This window comes from Felis catus, chromosome A1 (genome assembly GCF_018350175.1).
Source record: "Felis catus isolate Fca126 chromosome A1, F.catus_Fca126_mat1.0, whole genome shotgun sequence".
Classification (NCBI taxonomy): Eukaryota; Metazoa; Chordata; class Mammalia; order Carnivora; family Felidae; genus Felis; species Felis catus.
Window position 1 is genome coordinate 114163229 of NC_058368.1, and position 19070 is coordinate 114182298.

Sequence of the window (19070 nt, forward strand, 5' to 3'; positions counted from 1 at the left end):
AAGTTATGTGGAGGTGAAAAGTAAAACATGTGTACTTTACCATAGACTTTCAGACTAAGACTTCTAAAAAAAGTATTGACGTATTTTAGACCTATCTTAAATTCCTTTAGACGTACGCTATTTCCATCTCTTAAAGGGCAAAGCTTTAAGTCGCAGACATAATGAAAAGCTTTCATCGTCAGCATTGATTGAGTTATTACTTTTAGTTGTCAGTTCTTTCTTGAGTACAGTTATTCCCTTGAGTTGGCAATTGTCACATGATGTCTTTTAGAACCATGTTGATACATTATCTCAGTTTCATAGGTCAAACTACAAATGAGGCCAAAGAAGTTAGTCTTGTCTGCTTTGCTCTTTTCCCTGGCCTATTGCACAGCTGTGTGATAGTAAAGTTGCGCAACAGTAAAGTATGCTGGTGCCCAATCACAGAAGGTATAGAGCAATGCAAATCTTTAATAAGGAGACTAGGAAAACATATCAACCTGCATTTCACCTGTCTGTGGGTCAAGAGCATTGACTGAATCAGTATTAAGGAGTATTTTATCCTTTGAGTGCCCAACAAATAGTAGGTGTAAGCTCAATGGCCAGACGTATCACAAGTTGACATGGCCTACACATTGGCAATTATATATCCGTTAACTCCTTGGTATAGTTGGAGTGAATTTGGGTCAAATCTTGATTGAAAAGACAACTCCAGCTTAGACTGGTTTTTAAATGCTTATTACAACATTTGGGGAACAGAAAAATATAAAAGATCATAATTCCATTATTCACAGATATAAAAAAAACCTTTTTATAATTAGGAAGAATTGAAAGCAACTTAAATCTTCATCAACAGAGGATTTGTTTAACATTTTGGTATATACAGTGAAATAATATGGAACATTAAAGCATGGCATAAACTCATGTGCCACGAAGTAATGTTGAAGATAGATACTTGTAAAAACTAAAAGGTTTCTAGCAAAAAAAAAAAAAAAAGACACAGTTAGTCTATACCCTTCTCTAAAACCTACCCACCTACTCCTAGAGAGAGAATGAATATTAGTTAATAGTTTTAAAAATTCTTATCTTGTGCCAAAACATGGTTTAAGTGCTCCACATGCATTATCTCACTTCTCATAACAAAACTATCAGGTATTATCCTTATGATGGGACTCAAATCATCTGTTTGATTTCAAAGTCCATAGCTTTAACTATTTACCATTATATTGCTTACTGTAAAAATAGAGAAGAAGCTAACTGGCAGAAGACTATGCATAATGCGATCTCATTTTTGTGAAAATAAACTTATTTTCTTTATAAATGTGTAGGCATACAGAAAAATCTCAAGAATATGTGCTAAACCTAACTCTAGCAGTGAGATGACAAGAAATTTCTTCCTGTTTTGTATATTTCTATTTTCATTTTTTAAATTACTTTTATAATTAGTCAAGACAAAATTTGGATTTTCAAAACAAGATTGGGAACAAAATCTAACTAACTTTTAATCCTGATAAACTGACTTTTTAAAGACAAATTTGTAAACAAAAATTCTTCTCCTTAGTGACTTTTGGCATGGTAAACCCACATATGTATTACTTAAACAAAGTTATGTCATCTCTATTTTTGGACACTTCTGTGCCTGGTGATGAAAGAACCAACTTTAAGTCTATTCGCAGCATAACTGATTTTTGGAAGGTAAGGTATCATGTGACAGAATGAAGTAGCTTATGGTATTGCATAAACAAACTCTTGGCACAAGTAATAGGCACTGGAGACATATTTGTTGAAGGAATGAGTAAAAATGAATATCATTTATTTAAACTTTTAGAATCAACCAATTAGTACGTGTATATTGAGAACCTATGCTCTCAGTGTAATAGAGTTTTTATAACTTTTAAAAAATTATACTTTTTTTAACACTATCTTTGCATTTGGAAAAACATTATGTGGGGTTAGGATCCGCATCAAACTGTAGTTGTGTATAGTGAAAATTATTCTTAAAAAATCCTTAAATGGGGGCGCCTGGCTGGCTCAGTCAGAAGAGCAAGTGTCTCTTGATCTTGGAGTTCTAGGCTCGAGCCCCACTTTGGGTGTAGAGATTACTGAAAAAAATAAACTTTAAAAAAAATCCTTTCATGGCCTGTAAAGTGAGATATATATAATTTTGGTATGCAGCCCTATACTGTGTGTATTACAGTAATGTACAGTATATAATCAAATAAATAGTACATATGTAAAATATAACTTTATAGTGTTTTTAACTATGTGAGAGAACCATTCCATCAACATTGGAACAGACTTGTTTTTTACATCACATTTAACTTAGCAAGATGCTCACATTAAGAGAACAGAAGTTTCAGGTATCCCAAGTCGCAAACATTGGGGCACATAAAGAAGAGATAGGAATGTTTTCTAGAGGTGATGACAATTCAGTTGAGTTTTAAAGGATGAGTAACAGGGCATTCTAGGAAGAATAAACAGTACGTGCTGTAAGTAATTCTACATATGGCACTTTGTCATTATAGGCATGTAGAAGATGAGGTGGAAAGGGCAAACTATAAACTGAACAAGAGGTCAAATCATGAATGTCATGCTAGGAATCTAAAACCTATGAAAGAGACAAGGTCACTTCCTGAGAGGGAGAGGGGAAGTGTGAGATGAGGGCAGATGATTAGAGGTCATTGGTATAGACCAGGTGAAATATGAAAGAAAGAGGAAATTTCCCCCGAGACTAGAAGTGGAGATCACCCTGCTTCTTTTTTATTGTACTGTCTTGAAGTATGCATGGCCAGTGGCAAAGAAAACAAAGGCAGAAAAGAAAAAACTGAACCCTGGGTTTGGGATCTCTTAGAAGGGCAGAGCCAAGAGGCAGTTGCCACCACTGGAGTTAGTGGGGAAGGGGAACACAGACAACTCTGAGGGCAAGTCCTGAATTAGGGCCATGACAACCATGAATACATGGCTATGGACATTGATACTCTTAGGGGACAATTGTTGGTGTACCCCTCATATAAGAAAGGGTAAAAGGTTGTGGAATTAAAGGAGTTAGTATTTCTAAGGAACTAGAGCATTGCCTACTACCTAAGGGCTCAGTAAATATTAACCATCTTCATTATCCTCCTCGACATCATCATTTCCATTCATGTTAATGGTGGCTTGGTCAATAATTTTCATACTCATACACTCACTGACTCATGCTTTTAAGGTAATGTTAAATGTAGATTCTGTTATACAAATGACATGAAAATACTTTTCCCATAACATTTATCTTTCTATATGAAGTTTATGGAAGGACCCCTTTTGGAAGGTCTGTACTGGGATGCATGGTACACGAACAAGACTTTGTATAATCTAAAGAACAGCAGTCGCATCTACTATGAGAACATACTTTTAGGAGTGCCCAGAGTCCGTCAACTAAGAGTCCGCAACAACACATGCAAGGTCTATTCATCCTTTCAGTCTTTGATGAGTGAATGTTATGACAAATACACTTCTAGCAATGAAGACACGTCTGATTTTGGCCTTAAGCAGGAAACTGAGTAAGTAGTTATATGTAACTTTTTCTAGCCTCTTGCCTTTGTACCTTTTAAAAACTGCAAAAATAGGTATATTTTACAAATAAACCAACAAAGGTCTGGCAGGTAAGGAGACTATTTCAATAATCGTACCAGAGGAAGACTCAGAGGAGCAGTGTTTAGAAATGTAAGAGTGGGGGTGCCTGAGTGGCTCAGTTGGTTAAACGCCCAACTCCTGGGTTCAGTTCAGGTCGAGATCTCACAGTTCATGAGTTCGAACCCTGCATCGGGCTCTGTGCTGACAGTGAGGAGCCTGCTTAGGATTCTCCCTGCCCCTCCCCTACTTGCTCTCTCTCTCTTAAAATAAATAAATGAACTTTTTTAAAAAATTTAATAAAAAAAGAAACGTAAGAGTGAACCTGTTATTTTGTTTACCAAAGGATATAAGAGAGTATTCTTTTTTTCTAACTCGGGTATATGAAGTGCTAAGTCGTTCCGGACACAGGGTAAGGAATCTGTCTACGCTTTTACAATACTCAGCTTTTCAGTCTCTGACCAGACTCCCTCAGACCCATGCCAAATGCTTCTTGGGACCCCAGGGAGTGTCTTAAGTGTGCTCCGCCGCTTCCCTCCTTTCTCACTCTGGCTGACTTCAGCAATATCTTCCGTTATTGCCAACGCTGAAAAGGAGCAGTTATGCCGTGGCGGCACCGCATCTGATGACGCCTTCCCAAAGGTATTCTAGCAGGGTTCTCCAAATTGGCTGAGGCTAATTCTGTCTGTACTGAAAACATGAAACCCAAAGCCACTGACATTTCCTCCCCTCAATAGAGAAACTGCTGGTATCATTGCTTTTAGGATCCTATGAAAATCATAGGGGGCAGAGAACAAGTTTTTTAATTTAATACTTATCAAAATGTTACAAATACAAATATCCACCCTTTCCTATTCACAGTTCTTCAGAAGCAGCCCCTTTTAGCTCTTTTAGTTGTTTCTTTTGGTATATACTTCCTATTTCTTGTAAGTTCATTTATTTCTTTTGAGAGAGAGAGAGAGAGAGAGAGAGAGAGAGAGAGAGAGAGAGAGAGAGCGCGCACAAGTGGGAGAGGGACAGAGAGAGAGGCAGACAGAATCCCAAACAGGCTCCACACTATCAGTGCTGAGCCCAATATGTGGCTTGAACTCACGAGCCACGAGATCGTAACCTGAGCCAAAATCAAGAGCCTGATGCTTGACCGACTGAGCCACCCTGGCACCCCTGTACATCCTATTTCTAAATAATGCGCTTTATACTGCTATTACTTGATTTTACAGTTTTATGTACCTACCATCTCTGTCATGAAAGTCGTCTGTCATGTGTCTCTCCCTCAACACACACTTTTCTTAGCCTGTAGTTAAATCATAACTTTTGTTAATCATGAGTCGATTAACAATTCAATTAACAAGTTGATAACAAGTCCATTAATGATTCATATTATAAATATGAACAGTGATTAAAATTTCTTTTGTTCAACAACCTCTCCTATAGCCCCAAGATTAATCATTGCATTGTGGTTTTTGTTGATTTGTTTTTCCTTTGTTTAAGTTTTTGGCTATACTATAGGATAGCAATGTATAATTCTTATAAATCTAATAAACGCATAAGTATGCTGACACAACACCTTAAATATTACAGTACTATACACTGCTTCTCTTTCAATGAAAAATTACAAAATAAATCAATTACCCAATTGCACATTTTAAACTGGAATCTGAAAACTAATCTGTTAGGTATTCTAATATTCCAAATTCTCATAACAACTACAAGTAATTTAAATACCAAAATTAACACTACAGATTTGGAATCGTAATACTTATCATTCCCTAATAACCAAATTAATAATCAATGTGTGCTTGTTTGTCCATCTAAAATGAAACATTCACTAATTAAAAACATCATAAAAATTGGAAGTAGGAGAAGGTTGGTATAATAAATGTTCTTGTTTCATTTTAACAACCATGTGGAAAACACTGGAAAATACAACAATGAAATTGTCATTAAGTCTGAGTATTTTTTCTCAGTGATACCACTTATCCCTCCTCCTGGAAACAAACGTAGTATTATTGATAGAAAAACGAGTTGAAGCAGTGCATCTTCAGATAATCCTTCAAATCTGTTTGAGGAAACTGAACAGGGACTGAAATGAGGAGTTAAGGCTTTATGTTTTGAAATCGCATAATTAAGTTAAAAGTAGGAAGGATGGAAACAATTTAGGTACGCTCATTTTACTCTGATTTATGAGCTTTCATTATAACAATATAGACATTGTAACAAAGCTCTTCTTTATTGACATTTATAAATGGTACATGACCTGTAGAAGACAGACTATGAAGCCCCACTTTTACCATACTGAAATAGATATTTCCAAATCACAGCCCTTGATATTCCTGTCCTACAAAAAGCCTAAAGATCTCATAAGACAACAGAGACGTGTATGAAAGAAAAAAAAATCATTGTTCTCTCGATTTTAAGTTCCCTGAGGCAACAGACGGATTTTTTTAAAAAAACTTTTCTCACAGCATCTAATCCAGTGTGTTGCCCACAATACACACCAAAAAGTGAAAACATATTAAATCTTGGGGCACCTGGATGGCTCAGTAGGTTAAGCGTCCAACTTCAGGTCAAGTCATGATCTCACCATTTGTCGGTTTGAGCCCCGTGTCAGCGTCCACGTTGGCAGCACAGAGCCTACTTGAGATTCTCTCTCTGCCTCTCTCTACCCCTCCCTCACTCTCTCTAAATAAATAAATAAACTTTAAAAACTATATTAAATCTTAATCCTTAACTCATTGTCTTGCTTCAAAATTACTGTGATACTTAATACTGCTTTTTTTTTTAAGGTTAGCTTATGCATATACTTCAGTCAGGCTTTCTCATCTCTCCATTATTCTTTTTATACCTAATAGATGGAAGTACTCTACTCCTAATAGTAGCTCCCCTTGGCACTGGGGATTTGTTGGTGTTTACCGAAATGGGGGATTTATTTTCACTTTATCAAAATCAAAATCTGACACAAAAAACAAGTTCATTAACCTTCAACTCGACAGCTGGATCACAAGAGGGACCAGAGTTATTTTCATTGATTTTTCATTATACAATGCTAACGTAAACCTGTTTTGCATCATCAGGTAAGTGACTCAAAACCGTAGTATATTGGGTTTTTTAAAATATAATTTATTGTCAAATTTGTTTCCATACAACACCCAGTGCTCATCCTAACAAGTGCCCTCCTCCATGCCCATCACCCAATTTCCCTCTCCCTCACCCCCCATCAACCCTCAGTTTGTTCTCAGTCCTTAAGAGTCTCTTATGGTTTGGCTCCCTCCCTGTCTGTAACTTTTTTTTTTTTTAAAGCCTCCAGAGGGGTGCCTGGCTGGCTCAGTCAGTGGAGCATGAGATTCTTTTTCTCAGGGTCTTGAGTTCAGGACCCATGGAGTTCAGGGCATGGAGCCTCCTTAAAAAATAAATGAAGGAATACCTGGGTGGCTCAGTCAGTTTAAGCATCCGACTTCAGCTCAGGTCATGATCCCAGGGTTTGTGAGTTCAGGCCCTTCATCGGGCTCTGTGCTGACAGCTCAGAGCCTGGAGCCTGCTTCACATTCTGTGTCTCCCTCTCTCTCACTGTCCCTCTCACTGGCACTCTGTATGTTTCTCTGTCTCTCAAAAATAAATAAACATTAAAAACATTTTAAATAATTAATAAATGAATTAATTAATAAAATAAATAGCATCCAGAGCCCTTGTTAGGGTTTCCAGTTTGTGTGTTTGCTGAGATTAAAATCATAGGCCTCAAAATAAATACAATGAACTTATGCCAATAATGAAAAATGTGGTAAAGCAACATCATATTCATTGTTTCATTGTTTTGGAAGATATTCAAGAACATGGAGAATTACATACAATATGTCAGTTTTATATTAAGAACACATAGTCTTATTTCTTGTCATTCTGCAGCTGCACAGATCTAACATTTAGTCTTGATTACTTCCTCTAAATCAGATCATTCAGATCCGTTGATTTGCTTTCAGAATGAGCTTCTTTAGTAAGGTATGAATTCTTGTCTCGAGAATGAACAATTTAAATTTCAAACAATATATATCAGTACCCAGCATCCTAGAAATGGCTAGAGCCTGTGGTGACCTTGCAAAAATGGCCCCAGTTCTTCACATCTCTGCCATATAACCTCACGGTGCCCTGCCACTCAGGGAGGGGTGCACTTCCCTGGCTCCTAACCTGGGCTCATCTTTGTGACTTGGCATGGGAGCAGATAGGATACAAGCAGAAGTTTGAAATGAGTTTGCACATTAAAACTTGCTCTCTTGCATTTCTGTCCATTGCACGATACGGACATACATACCTGGGCTAACTTAGACCCAGGAGGATGATGAGAGACATTCCCATAGGAGGAAGAGGAGGAAGAGAAAGAGAAGGAAGAGATTGTGGGAAGAGACAAAACTATCTAAAGAGAAAAAATTATCTCCATCAGTCTGATGACCTTAGGTCATTTGCCTAACCTGGACCATGCTAATTGGCTTTAGGCCTGTGTTATAGAACCAAACACTGGCAAAGGAAATAGGATTGCCATGATTGGATCTGCCTGGGGATTGAATCCACTTTCTCTGAGTGATCTGGGAATGGTGGATGCCTAATACAGTAGGGGTTCTGTAGAAAGGAGGACTGGGATAATGACTGCTCGAAAAGCAAAAAGTAGTGTCCACAAAAATCTCAGTGAGCCACTTCTCTCTCATGAGTTTTACATTTTTACTCTGAATGAAATATGGACTCGGTGTCTACTCTGATTAGAGGATTTGGCCTTGTGCAACAGTGACAGTGAAACACAGCCTTGGACTTTAAAATCTATACAAAATAGGGGCTCCTGGGTGGCTCAGCTGGTTAAGCATCTGATTCTTGATCTTGGCTCAGGTCATGATCTCATGGTTCGGGAGATTGGACCCTGCATCAGGCTCTGCACTGATAGCGCTTTGGGTTCAGGCTGATAACACAGAGCCTGCTTGGGATTCTCTCTCTCCTTCTCTCTCTGCCACTTCCCCACTCTCTCTTGCTCTCAATCTCTCTCAGAAATAAAAATAAACTTTAAAAAAATAATAAGAAAATAAAATAGAATAAACCCTGTACAAAATGAATAAAATAAATGAATTCTCTTAAGTAGCCAATGGATATTACACCACTTATTTTATAGCTTTTTTCTCTTTTTTTCAGAAAATCAGAGCTTTTACCAGCATTAATCACTCTTTCCAATAGTCCTGATCAGGATAAAGAGGACAAGTCATTTGTATGCCTTAAATAAGAGGAGAAACATTGGGATAACTGGCCTAAAATCATACAAAGAACTCCTTGTTACCCCTAGACTAAGTCCAGATTTCCTGTCTGTGGGTTTTATGCTTATTCTGTGTTACCTTTTAAAATGTTACTTTTTAGGGGGGACTGGATGGCCCAGTTGGTTAAGTATCAGACTTCGGCTCAGGTCATGATCTCGTGGTTTGTGAGTCTGAGCCCCACGTAGGGCTCTCTGCTATCAGCACAGAGCCTACTTTGGATCCTCTGTCTCTGTCTCTCTGTCTCTCTCTGCCCCTCTCCAGCTAGTGCTCTCTCTCAAAAATAAACATTAAAAATAAAATAAAATAAAATGTTACTTTTTAAAACCAGCAGATTTTGAAACTTTAAACTGGTAGTATATCTAATCAGTAGTTGTAGGGGAGCACATTACTTAAGTCAAGACCTTATTCATTTACTTTCCTTTTTGCAAACACATCTGGCAAACTAAACAGAATACAGTTCCTTTTTTCCCTTATTAGTGTACGCGTCAGATCAAAATATTGGGTTTGTTTCACTTCACTCACTTATTCGATGCTGTGCACCTACTATGTGCAAGGTGAAACAGTTTTAAACAGTTCTGTTTTCTATTTAACTGGTTTTATTTATTTACATATTTTTTGCAGCACCTTATTCCAGTCCCAATAATATTTGCTAATATTTCTAAGTGGGAAAATTACATTGTGATAGAGATACTCGTTCTTTAAATTACTGCCAATTCTTAGCTATCTAAAGTTGTAGAGAACACTAGAAATACTGTGAACAACGTCAAATATTTTTATTTAGTGGTGGAATTAATTTTTATACTTCTGTTTGCATATAGATCCCTGTATCCAACATCCTGTGTATAAAGCAAACAGAATACATTTGTTTTAAGTAGAATGTATAAGCTTAACATTTAGAAGCAAGAAGTGTCTCTGCTAATCTAAAGGGGGAGAGTGTATTTTCCTTCTCTGAAATAATCAAGAATTATGCATTTTGGTGGGATAAATAAATAACAGTAACTAACCATGTACTATTTTCTTGAACATCATCTCATTGTCCTGTGGAGATAAAATAGTATTCCCAGTTATAACCAAACAATCTGAGCACAAAATAGGAAGAATGTCTGCCTATAATCACATCTTACTTTCTCCACTGTGTTGGTCTCTGACCACTGTGAATATTCAGAATACAAAAAAGTGGAGCCATTAAAAAATAAGTAAATCTGGGGCACCTGGGTGGCTCAGTCAGTTAAGCATCTGACTTCGGCTCAGGTCATGATCTCCTGGTTCATGAATTCAAGTCCCACATCAGGCTGTCTGCTGTCAGCACAGAGCCCATTTTGGATCCTATGTCACCCTGTCTCTGCCCCTCCCCTGCTCACACTCTGTCTCAAAAATAAATAAACATTAAAAAAAAATAGGCAAATCCACTAGAATTTAAGTTGAACACATGAGTCTAAGAAAACATATTTTGTACAAAATAACTGATTCTTAAAGTACACATCATCACTAATTAGAAACTTCACAATGAGTTAGGTACTGAAAAACAAATGCTTGAAATAAATACACAGTGACTTCCGCTAACCTAATTTTACAGATTGGTGGCAGAATTCCCTGCAACTGGAGGAATCATTACTTCATGGCAGTTTTACTCTGTGAAGCTCCTCAGATATGTTAGCCACTATGATTATATTATTGCTTCCTGTGAAATCACATTTTGTATTTTTCTTATTGTCTTCACAACACAAGAAGCTCAAAAAATAAGAGAATTTAAGTCTGCCTATTTCAAAAGTGTTTGGAACTGGCTAGAATTACTACTTTTGGTGGTAAGTATATATTCATATGTATTGTTCAAGGGAATCACATCTGAATCTACCAAGTAAGGAGGTTTTCTACTCATCTGGAACTTCCTTCAAAAGCTGCAAGTATCAATCATAAAACGAACTGTCATAGTGCATACTAATGGTGTGCCACCAAAAAGATGAAGTCTCTTTCTTTCCTGATTTAGTCCTTGAGAGGCCAGCATAAACTTAGAATAGGTGATTCTATAGGTATTATGATTTAAAGTGCACAAGAGGTCTCCCTCCCCGACTCAAACATGTGTTTCTTATAGGGCCTCATGTTGAAAATCATGGTTATTTTTGGACATGTACTCTCCTATGTTGCCTCAATCTGCTTTCCTCCTCACAATTTTGAAAAAATATGCAAAATCAAGCCTAGGCAGATCCTGGAAGAGGGGAAGAAGGGAGTGAGCAGCCAGAGGGTAGCTTGTGGGCACAGAGAACACCAGGAAGGGCGAGATAATCTCTGAAAGGAATTCCAAAAACTGTCCGTTCTCACCACTGGAACATATTAAAATAAACACAGATACATAGGCAGGGTGGGACAGATGGTAAGCAATTGGTCTTAGGAACAGTGAACAAATATTTCTGGCTTACACAACGTGATCTTTCACCCTTATTGACCCTTAGTTATAGCTAATCCAGAATATAAGCCTTTTTTCCCAAAAGCAGATTAAAAGGGTCTCAGAGTCAGATAATGAGCCACCTACTTCTCTACTATCCCCGATAAAATTTACTATACAGCGTAACATTGAATGATTCACTATCTGAGCATTTCAGGCAAAGGTTCAAAGGAAGATTTTCATGACCATTCTAAAGCTGTGATACTTGAGGTAACCTGGTTCTGAAATCCTCTTCTGGAAGAGTTGTCAGAGGCTCTCAAAAGGCTTATTTTTGTGTTACTGTAAAATATTTCTTCTAGTATTAGGTGGTAGAAAAATATTAAACTTTTACATATCATGTGTATGGAAGTGTTGAGCTGCTACACTGTACACCTGAAACTAACATAACAATGTATGTTAACTACCCTGGAATTATAAATAATAAATAAATAAATAAATAATAAAATATAAACTTCTTGGTATCACGTAGTTACATGGAGCACAAACACAGCCTAGTCAGAATAACATAATCATTTTATACATTTGTGTTTTATAACTCAAAGAAACAAGCAGATAGTTTAGGATGGTCAGGTGATAAGTATTTTTCTACTTTTGTGATCATTATGCTATTTTAAACTTCTGTAAGTTGAGGCTTACTTTCTTTTTTTTTTAATTTTTTTTTCAACGTTTATTTATTTTTGGGACAGAGAGAGACAGAGCATGAACGGGGGAGGGGCAGAGAGAGAGGGAGACACAGAATTGGAAACAGGCTCCAGGCTCTGAGCCATCAGCCCAGAGCCTGACGCGGGGCTCGAACTCACGGACCGCGAGATCGTGACCTGGCTGAAGTCGGACGCTTAACCGACTGCGCCACCCAGGCGCCCCAAGGCTTACTTTCATTCATGTAAAAGCCTACGTCTTATTTCTCCCTCCATTTTTATCAAACTTTTGATGAACTTGCTCCTTTGTCTGCTCATAGGCTGCAGATTTAGAGGTAGAAACCGTCCCTAATTTTACCTTTCTTATTTTTCCATTTAGTTGTGTTTTGTGGCCGTTTCCTTCAACATATACTGTAATATACAAATTTTTCTCTTACTTGAAGACCTGTTAAAAAACACTGAAAAATATTCAGACTTCTATTTTCTTGCATACTGGTACATTTATTACAACAATATAATTGCTATTACCATCTTTTTTGCATGGATAAAGGTATTTATATTTTATTATATTAAATACAGCAGATTAGACATATCTTTTATTAGCAAAATGGGAACTGAAGCTGCAACGTTATGAAAAAGCAAAAGGATTTTCTTAACTATAAAGTAATTATAAAAGTAGTTTTGTCTTGGAATGATTGTGGGCTAATCCTCAAACACTCCTATCATTAAGCACTTCCTTTAATTTGAAGCAATTTTTTTCTGAAATTAATTTAACTTACTCTAAGTAATTGTGATACTGAATATTCTTCTATTTCAATTAACTTTGTTCTTTTTCAGATATTCAAATTCATAAGCTTTAATAAGACAATGTCTCAGCTGTCAACAACCTTGTCCCGCTGTCTCAAAGACATAGTAGGATTTGCCATCATGTTTTTTATAATATTCTTTGCTTATGCTCAGTTAGGATTTCTTGTTTTTGGATCACAAGTTGACGACTTTTCCACTTTTCAAAATGCCATGTAAGCTGTTAGCACAAATATAGTTCTATTTACTAGTTTATAAGGAAGGCCTATGATAAGTAGTAACATACATTTTAACAAATTTAAACTTGGTTTTATATTTTCAACGATGGCAAAATACCTGTCACACTCAAAGTAGTGTTTAGCATTAGAAGATCCAAATGGATGGTGCAGTCCATTTTTTAAATATTACAAGGTCAAATTAGAAAGATAATTTTTCACTTTCATGGGGAGTGTTAAATATAACAGAAATTGGCTTCTGTGTCTCTGTAATAATTTATTCTCTGGGGAAAAGCAAGCTTAAATGTTTTCCTTTAAGAGCTCCATCTTTAGGATCCTTTTATTGATACTGATCTGATTATCCTTTGCTGATCTGGCAAAGCTGTGTTTTAAAAATATTTTTAGACAAATAAAGCAATTAGACAACAAACTTATAGAACTGATCAGTTAGAATCCTTAGCAAAGTTTTCAGGGTTTTTTTCTTTTTAACTGAGTAATTTAAATAAATTTACTCTCCTTTCTGGGTATGCAAAATAAGTTCTGGGTGTGTAAGAAAATTATGATAGTCTAAAATATCAGTTCTCAAAATATGTTCTGTGTAATTTAGACCAAGATTGGGGGGAAATGGCTTCATATTTAAGTAAGTTTGGGAAATTTTGCATCACTCTGTTGGAAATTTGTAGTGCATATTAACAGATGGCTCTAAGAAAAACTGTAATAACTTTCTTAACTTTAGTTATGAATTCTCCAAACTTATTTGTTCATGCCCTTTTATTTGATTTTGGGAAAACTTTGGTGTAAAGAAATGTTCTAGATTGCCCTCTTTTTACCATCCGCATGGAAATATTTGAAGTGGCATTTATATGAAATTTCATTTATCAGTAGTGAAAAGAAGAATGAACTAGGAACCCAGAGGATATAATTCTACTTTTGAATTCTGCCACTTAGCTCTTCAACTTTTCTAGACCTTTATTTCTTTATCTGCAAATGAAGGAACTGGATTAAGTTACTACTCCCAATGATCCCTTCCAATGTCAAACAGCCTATAATTTGAGAAGCCTAATTAGCTTTCTCTTGAGTGAATTAGGCTTGCAGTTCCAACAACTTCTCGGTCCTTTCCTAGGATTTTAATTCAAGTGTTACTTAATAATAAAACTTAGTGGTACTGGACATCAATTATAAATGTAGTAATTTACAGAACTTGGAAATTGTTCTTACCCTAGAGAGTGGGAAAGAAAAGAAGTATAAGGCTCAGCATAAACAGGTAGACAACTTTGGAATGCATTAATGAAGACACTTCTGCTTTTGGTAATGAAGTGCTAGGTTATTGAGATCAACCTCCTCTTCAGGACAATTTAAAAAGCTAGATGAAATATAGATAGCACTAAAGAACTAACAAAAAAAGAGAGTAAAAAGTGGACCAAAATCAAAAGGCAAGAACCCAGAGAAGTAAGCTCAGCATCCAAGGCTTCTTTTGCCCTCCTGTTCTGTTAAGCTGATAAGGATTTTTTTTTTATTGTGGTAATACATACCTAAAATTTCCCATCTTAACCATTTCTAAGTGTACAATTCAATGAGATTAAATACATTGATATTGTGCAACTATCAGCACCATGCATCTCCAGAACTCTTTTCCTCTTCTAAAACTGAAACTATGCTCATTAATCAAGAATTCTCCACTTCTCCCCTCCTCCAGCCCCTGGCAACCACCATTCTACTTTTTGTCTCTATGATTTTGATAACTCTAGGTACTTACTGTATCGCACAGTATTTATCTTTTTGTGACAGATTTTGCTTAGCATGTCTTCAAGATTCATCAATGTTGTGCAGTATGTCAGAATTTCCTCCCTTTTTAAGGCTGAATAATATTCCATTCTATGTATAAACCACATTAAAAAAATTAATGTTTATTTTAGGGAGAGAGAGATAGAGCATGAGCACCGTAAGGGCAGGAAGAGAGGGAGACACAGAATCCCAAGCAGGCCCCAGGCCCTGAGTTTTCAGCACAGAGCCTGATGCTGCGATCAAACTCACAAACTGTGACACCATGACCCAATATGAAGTCAGACACTTAACAGACTGAGCCACCCAGCCTCCCCTAAACCACATTTTGATTATCCATTAATCTCCTGACGGACATCTGGACTTCTTCTAAGTCTTAGATAATGTGAATCATCCTGCTATGAACATGGGTGTATAAATCTCTCATCAAGACTGCTTTCTTTCGGGGCGCCTGGGTGACTCAGTCAGTTAAGCGTCCGACTTTGGCTCAGGTCATGATCTTGCGGTCGTGAGTTCAAACCCCGCGTTGGGCTCTGTGCTGACAGCTCAGAGCCTGGAGCCTGTTTCGGATTCTGTGTCTCCCTCTCTCTCTGACCTCCCCCATTCATGCTGTGTCTCCCTGTCTCAAAAATAAATAAACGTTAAAAAAATTAAAAAAAAAAAGACTGCTTTCTTTAAAAAAATTTTTTTTGAATGTTTATTTTATTTCTGAGGGAGAGACAGACAGAGACAGAGCACGAGCAGGGGAAGGGCAGAGAGAGAGGGAGACACAGAATCCGAAGCAGGCTCCAGGCTCTGAGCTGTCAGCACCGAGCTCGATGCCAGGCTCAAACTCACAAACCATGAGATCATGACCTGAGCCGAAGTCAAACGCTTAACAAACTGAGCCACTCAGGTGCCCCAAGACTGCTTTCAATTCTTTTTGGTATACACCCAGAGGTGGAATTGCTGGATCATATGGTGATTCTATTCTGAATTTTTGTGAGGAACTGCCATGCTGCTTTCTACAGTGGCTGCGCCATTTACGTTCCCACCAACAGTGCACAAGGGTGTGTTCCCCCACATCCTCGTCAACACTTGTTATTTTCTGGACTGTTTTTCTTTCCTTTCTTTTCTTCTTCTTCTTTTTTTAATGGTAGCCATCCTAATGGGTGTGACATGACATCTCATTGTGGTTGTGATTTGCATTTCCCTAATGGTTAGTGATAGGGAGAATCTTTTCATGTTCTTATGTTGGTCTCTTGATGGTGTTCCACAGGCTCTGTTCACTTTTCTTCAATCTTTTTCCTTTCTGTTCCTCAGACTTGGTCATTTCAATCATCTTATTTTAGGTTCACTGATTTTTTTTTCTTCTGCATGCTCAAATCTGCCTCTTAATCCCTCCAGTGAATTTTCATTTCAGTTATTGTATTTTTCATTTCTATAATTTCTTCTTGGTTTCTTTGAGATTTTCTATATCTTTATAGGTACTTCCATTTTGTTCATAAATTATTTTCTTGACTTTCTCCATGTCTTTTAATTCTTTGAGCATCTTTAAAAAGGTTTGTTTTAAAGTCTTTGTCTACTAGGTCTGCCATCTGGTCTTTCTCAGGAATAGTTTCTGTTGGTGAATTTTCTTCCTTTGATTGGGTCACACTTCCCTGCTTCTTTTATGTCCTGTCTTTTCTTGTTTTTGTTGAAAAATGAATATTTGAATGTAATAATGTGATAACCCTGGAAATGAGACTCTTGCTCTTCACCAGGGTTTCCTGTTTGGGGGTTTGTTGTTGTTGTTTATTGGATACTGTTTCTGTGCTGAGAACTATCCTGAGGTGCAAAGGTCTTCTCAGGTCTTTACTGAGCCTGCACCTTTCCATGGGCAAACGTGGTGACTTTCTAATTTCCTCTGTATATGTTGTTGCTTTTGAATGTCTTCAATGCCTGGCTCCCAAAAGGGGAAAAAGAGAAATTGAAGGGGGAAGGGAGGGCACTAGCCCTGTAATCCCAAGGATACTGCTTCAGCAAGAGGCAGAGAGACTTGAAACAGACAGGGGAACATGCGCATCTCTGTCTGCACCCGTGTGATCAGAAGGAGCAATCAGCAATCTAAACACAGATCCCTGAGGGTCCTGATTGCCTACCCTGGCTCCCACAGGTTGCATACAAGCTGTTCCAGAAAAGCATGGCTGCCTGCCATTGGCTGGGGGGTGGGGGTGGGAGGTGGGTAGCTTCTGACAAACCAAAAGTTGAAATTGACCAAAGTTGGCTAAGCCTTCCCCTGGAAGTTGTAAGCCATAAATAGACCCAGAGTTCCAAAGTAGTTACATCAGACAAATTCTGCCTATGTGATTGTTGTCTAGGTGGGGAGACATATTCCTAGTAGTTGGTTTTTTTTTCTTCTTCAGTGTTTTTCAGTTATCGTATCACCTTCCCTAACCCTTCTTCAAACCCTCCATCATCAAGGCATTTTGATAATCCAGAAGAAATAGTTAATGAACTGTATTTCTGGCCACCTCTCAGGGAGAAGGAGACAGAAGGCAAAGTCTGGGGCTTGTATGAAGGTGCAGGGGCAGGATAGGGTAGCCAGGGATTGTCTGGTAACCTCTCTGCACATCAGGCAGGGAGCTTCATGTTAAAGGTGAATCAATCTGTCATGATCACCTAGATATTCTGGGAACTTTATGTCTTGAACTTGGATTAAGATGGCCCCGGGCTAGAATGCCTGTGTGTATGGGCACCCACAAACAAAAAACCACCCTGGAGAAAGGTATATGCATCCTAAGTCTCAAATTACTTCTACAAGCAATTTTTCAAACATAACTTACTGCCCATAGTGAAAAGTAACCTGGTACAGATGCAGGAAAAGTCAGAAGCCAGAACCAACAGATACAACAGACAATAGACTTCAGATAATGGAATAATCACACAATACTTCTTATATTTAGAGAAATAAAACACAAGCCAGAAAATATCTTTGGAGAACAGAACAGTATAAAAAGTGACATATTTGAAAGAGTATCAAAAATAGAATTCTACAACTGCAAATTATAGTAACTGAGATTAAAAACCTAGTTGACAGGTTTGACAGCAAACAAGAGATGAAGAGAGGAGGAGTAAAGTGAAAAATAGGCCAGCAAAAATTACTGCAAATGAGGCCTAGAGATACAAAAAGTGGGTGGAGAAGGTATGAGATATGAAAGCTAGAATGAGAAGGCCCAATATGTTTAACCTGAGTTACAGAAGACAGACCGTTGACTAGAGGCAATATTTGGAAAATGCTGAGGAATAGCTAAATATGCAATCTCTCCAAGTGAGAGACTGGGAAGTCATATTAACCACAATGTTATCTTACTATGGAAGAGTCTGTTAGCTATTTTAATTTATAAGAGAGAAATCTAGAAAGTTACCAGGGGTATCAGGAAGCTACAAAACAGTATTTTCATTTGATATAACCTTGTATACTAAGCAGTCATGGTGTTCCTTTTAGCTTGCGGGGACTGAAAGATACCAACTAAACTAAACTCCAATTGAGAGGGGGAAATTACAATGACATTGTATTTGAAGTCTCCAGTTCCTTTGTGATTATCACCATTCAGCAAATTGGTTAGGGTTTTGTTATTCACATTATTTACAGAGCACAGGTACCCTGTATTTACAGAACACTCTGTCACTTTCCTAACAGAGAAAGGCTGAATGGAAGCTTTAGTTAACGAGCTAATTTCTGGAAAGGAGAAATGGTGCCCTTAGCTTATCTTTACTCCTATAAATCCAACTCAAGGATAAAAGATCAAGTTTGAAACACTAAAACAGAACTTTGGCCTCCTTCTAATTCAGCTTTTCTTTTTCTAGTTTGTGTAGAAGAGCATTATAAACCAGTATTAAAGCTGAATAAATACTTTAATTATGATTTAATCATCTCTTAGGTACGGGGGATGAAATTCCAGGTAACTCTTGAGTCCTGAGACTCCAAGTAGCCTATTTCTTTGAGTACATTTTCTTCCTTCATTGTATATAACTGTATGCTCCCTTTACATGCTTGGCAGCAACAACCAGAAACAAGAAGCCTTCTTCCTTTTGACTGACTAACCAATCATGCAAAGTACCTACATACTATTAAAAATTCCATCCAGGCTTCCCCTTAAAATAAATAACTCATTTTAAGCATCCAACAGCAGTAACAAAATACATGAAACCATACAAAATACATCAAAATACATCAACCATAAATCCAAATAAGCCCAAAGTATCAACTGCCATTATTCCTAACCAGCTTATGAATTTTAAAAACTTTTTCTTTAATACTTTCTAAAATTTCTCCCATGAACATGCATTATTA

General features: G+C 37.3%; 1 protein-coding gene across 5 annotated transcripts in view; it reads left to right on the top strand.

Moving 5' to 3' along the window:
* Nucleotides 1–19070, top strand: part of PKD2L2 (polycystin 2 like 2, transient receptor potential cation channel) — a 43536-nt gene that overhangs the window by 1033 nt on the left and 23433 nt on the right. For 3 of the 5 annotated variants that reach the window (XM_006927625.5, XM_045059396.1, XM_045059398.1), the window contains 6 exons: nucleotides 1541–1674; nucleotides 3262–3518; nucleotides 6441–6662; nucleotides 10450–10678; nucleotides 12334–12504; nucleotides 12792–12973. In XM_006927625.5, coding sequence (XP_006927687.3) covers nucleotides 1541–1674; nucleotides 3262–3518; nucleotides 6441–6662; nucleotides 10450–10678; nucleotides 12334–12504; nucleotides 12792–12973 — 1195 coding nt within the window. The remainder of the gene's footprint in view (nucleotides 1–1540; nucleotides 1675–3261; nucleotides 3519–6440; nucleotides 6663–10449; nucleotides 10679–12333; nucleotides 12505–12791; nucleotides 12974–19070) is intronic. The other 2 variants (XM_045059403.1, XM_045059406.1) reach the window with 2 other exon arrangements.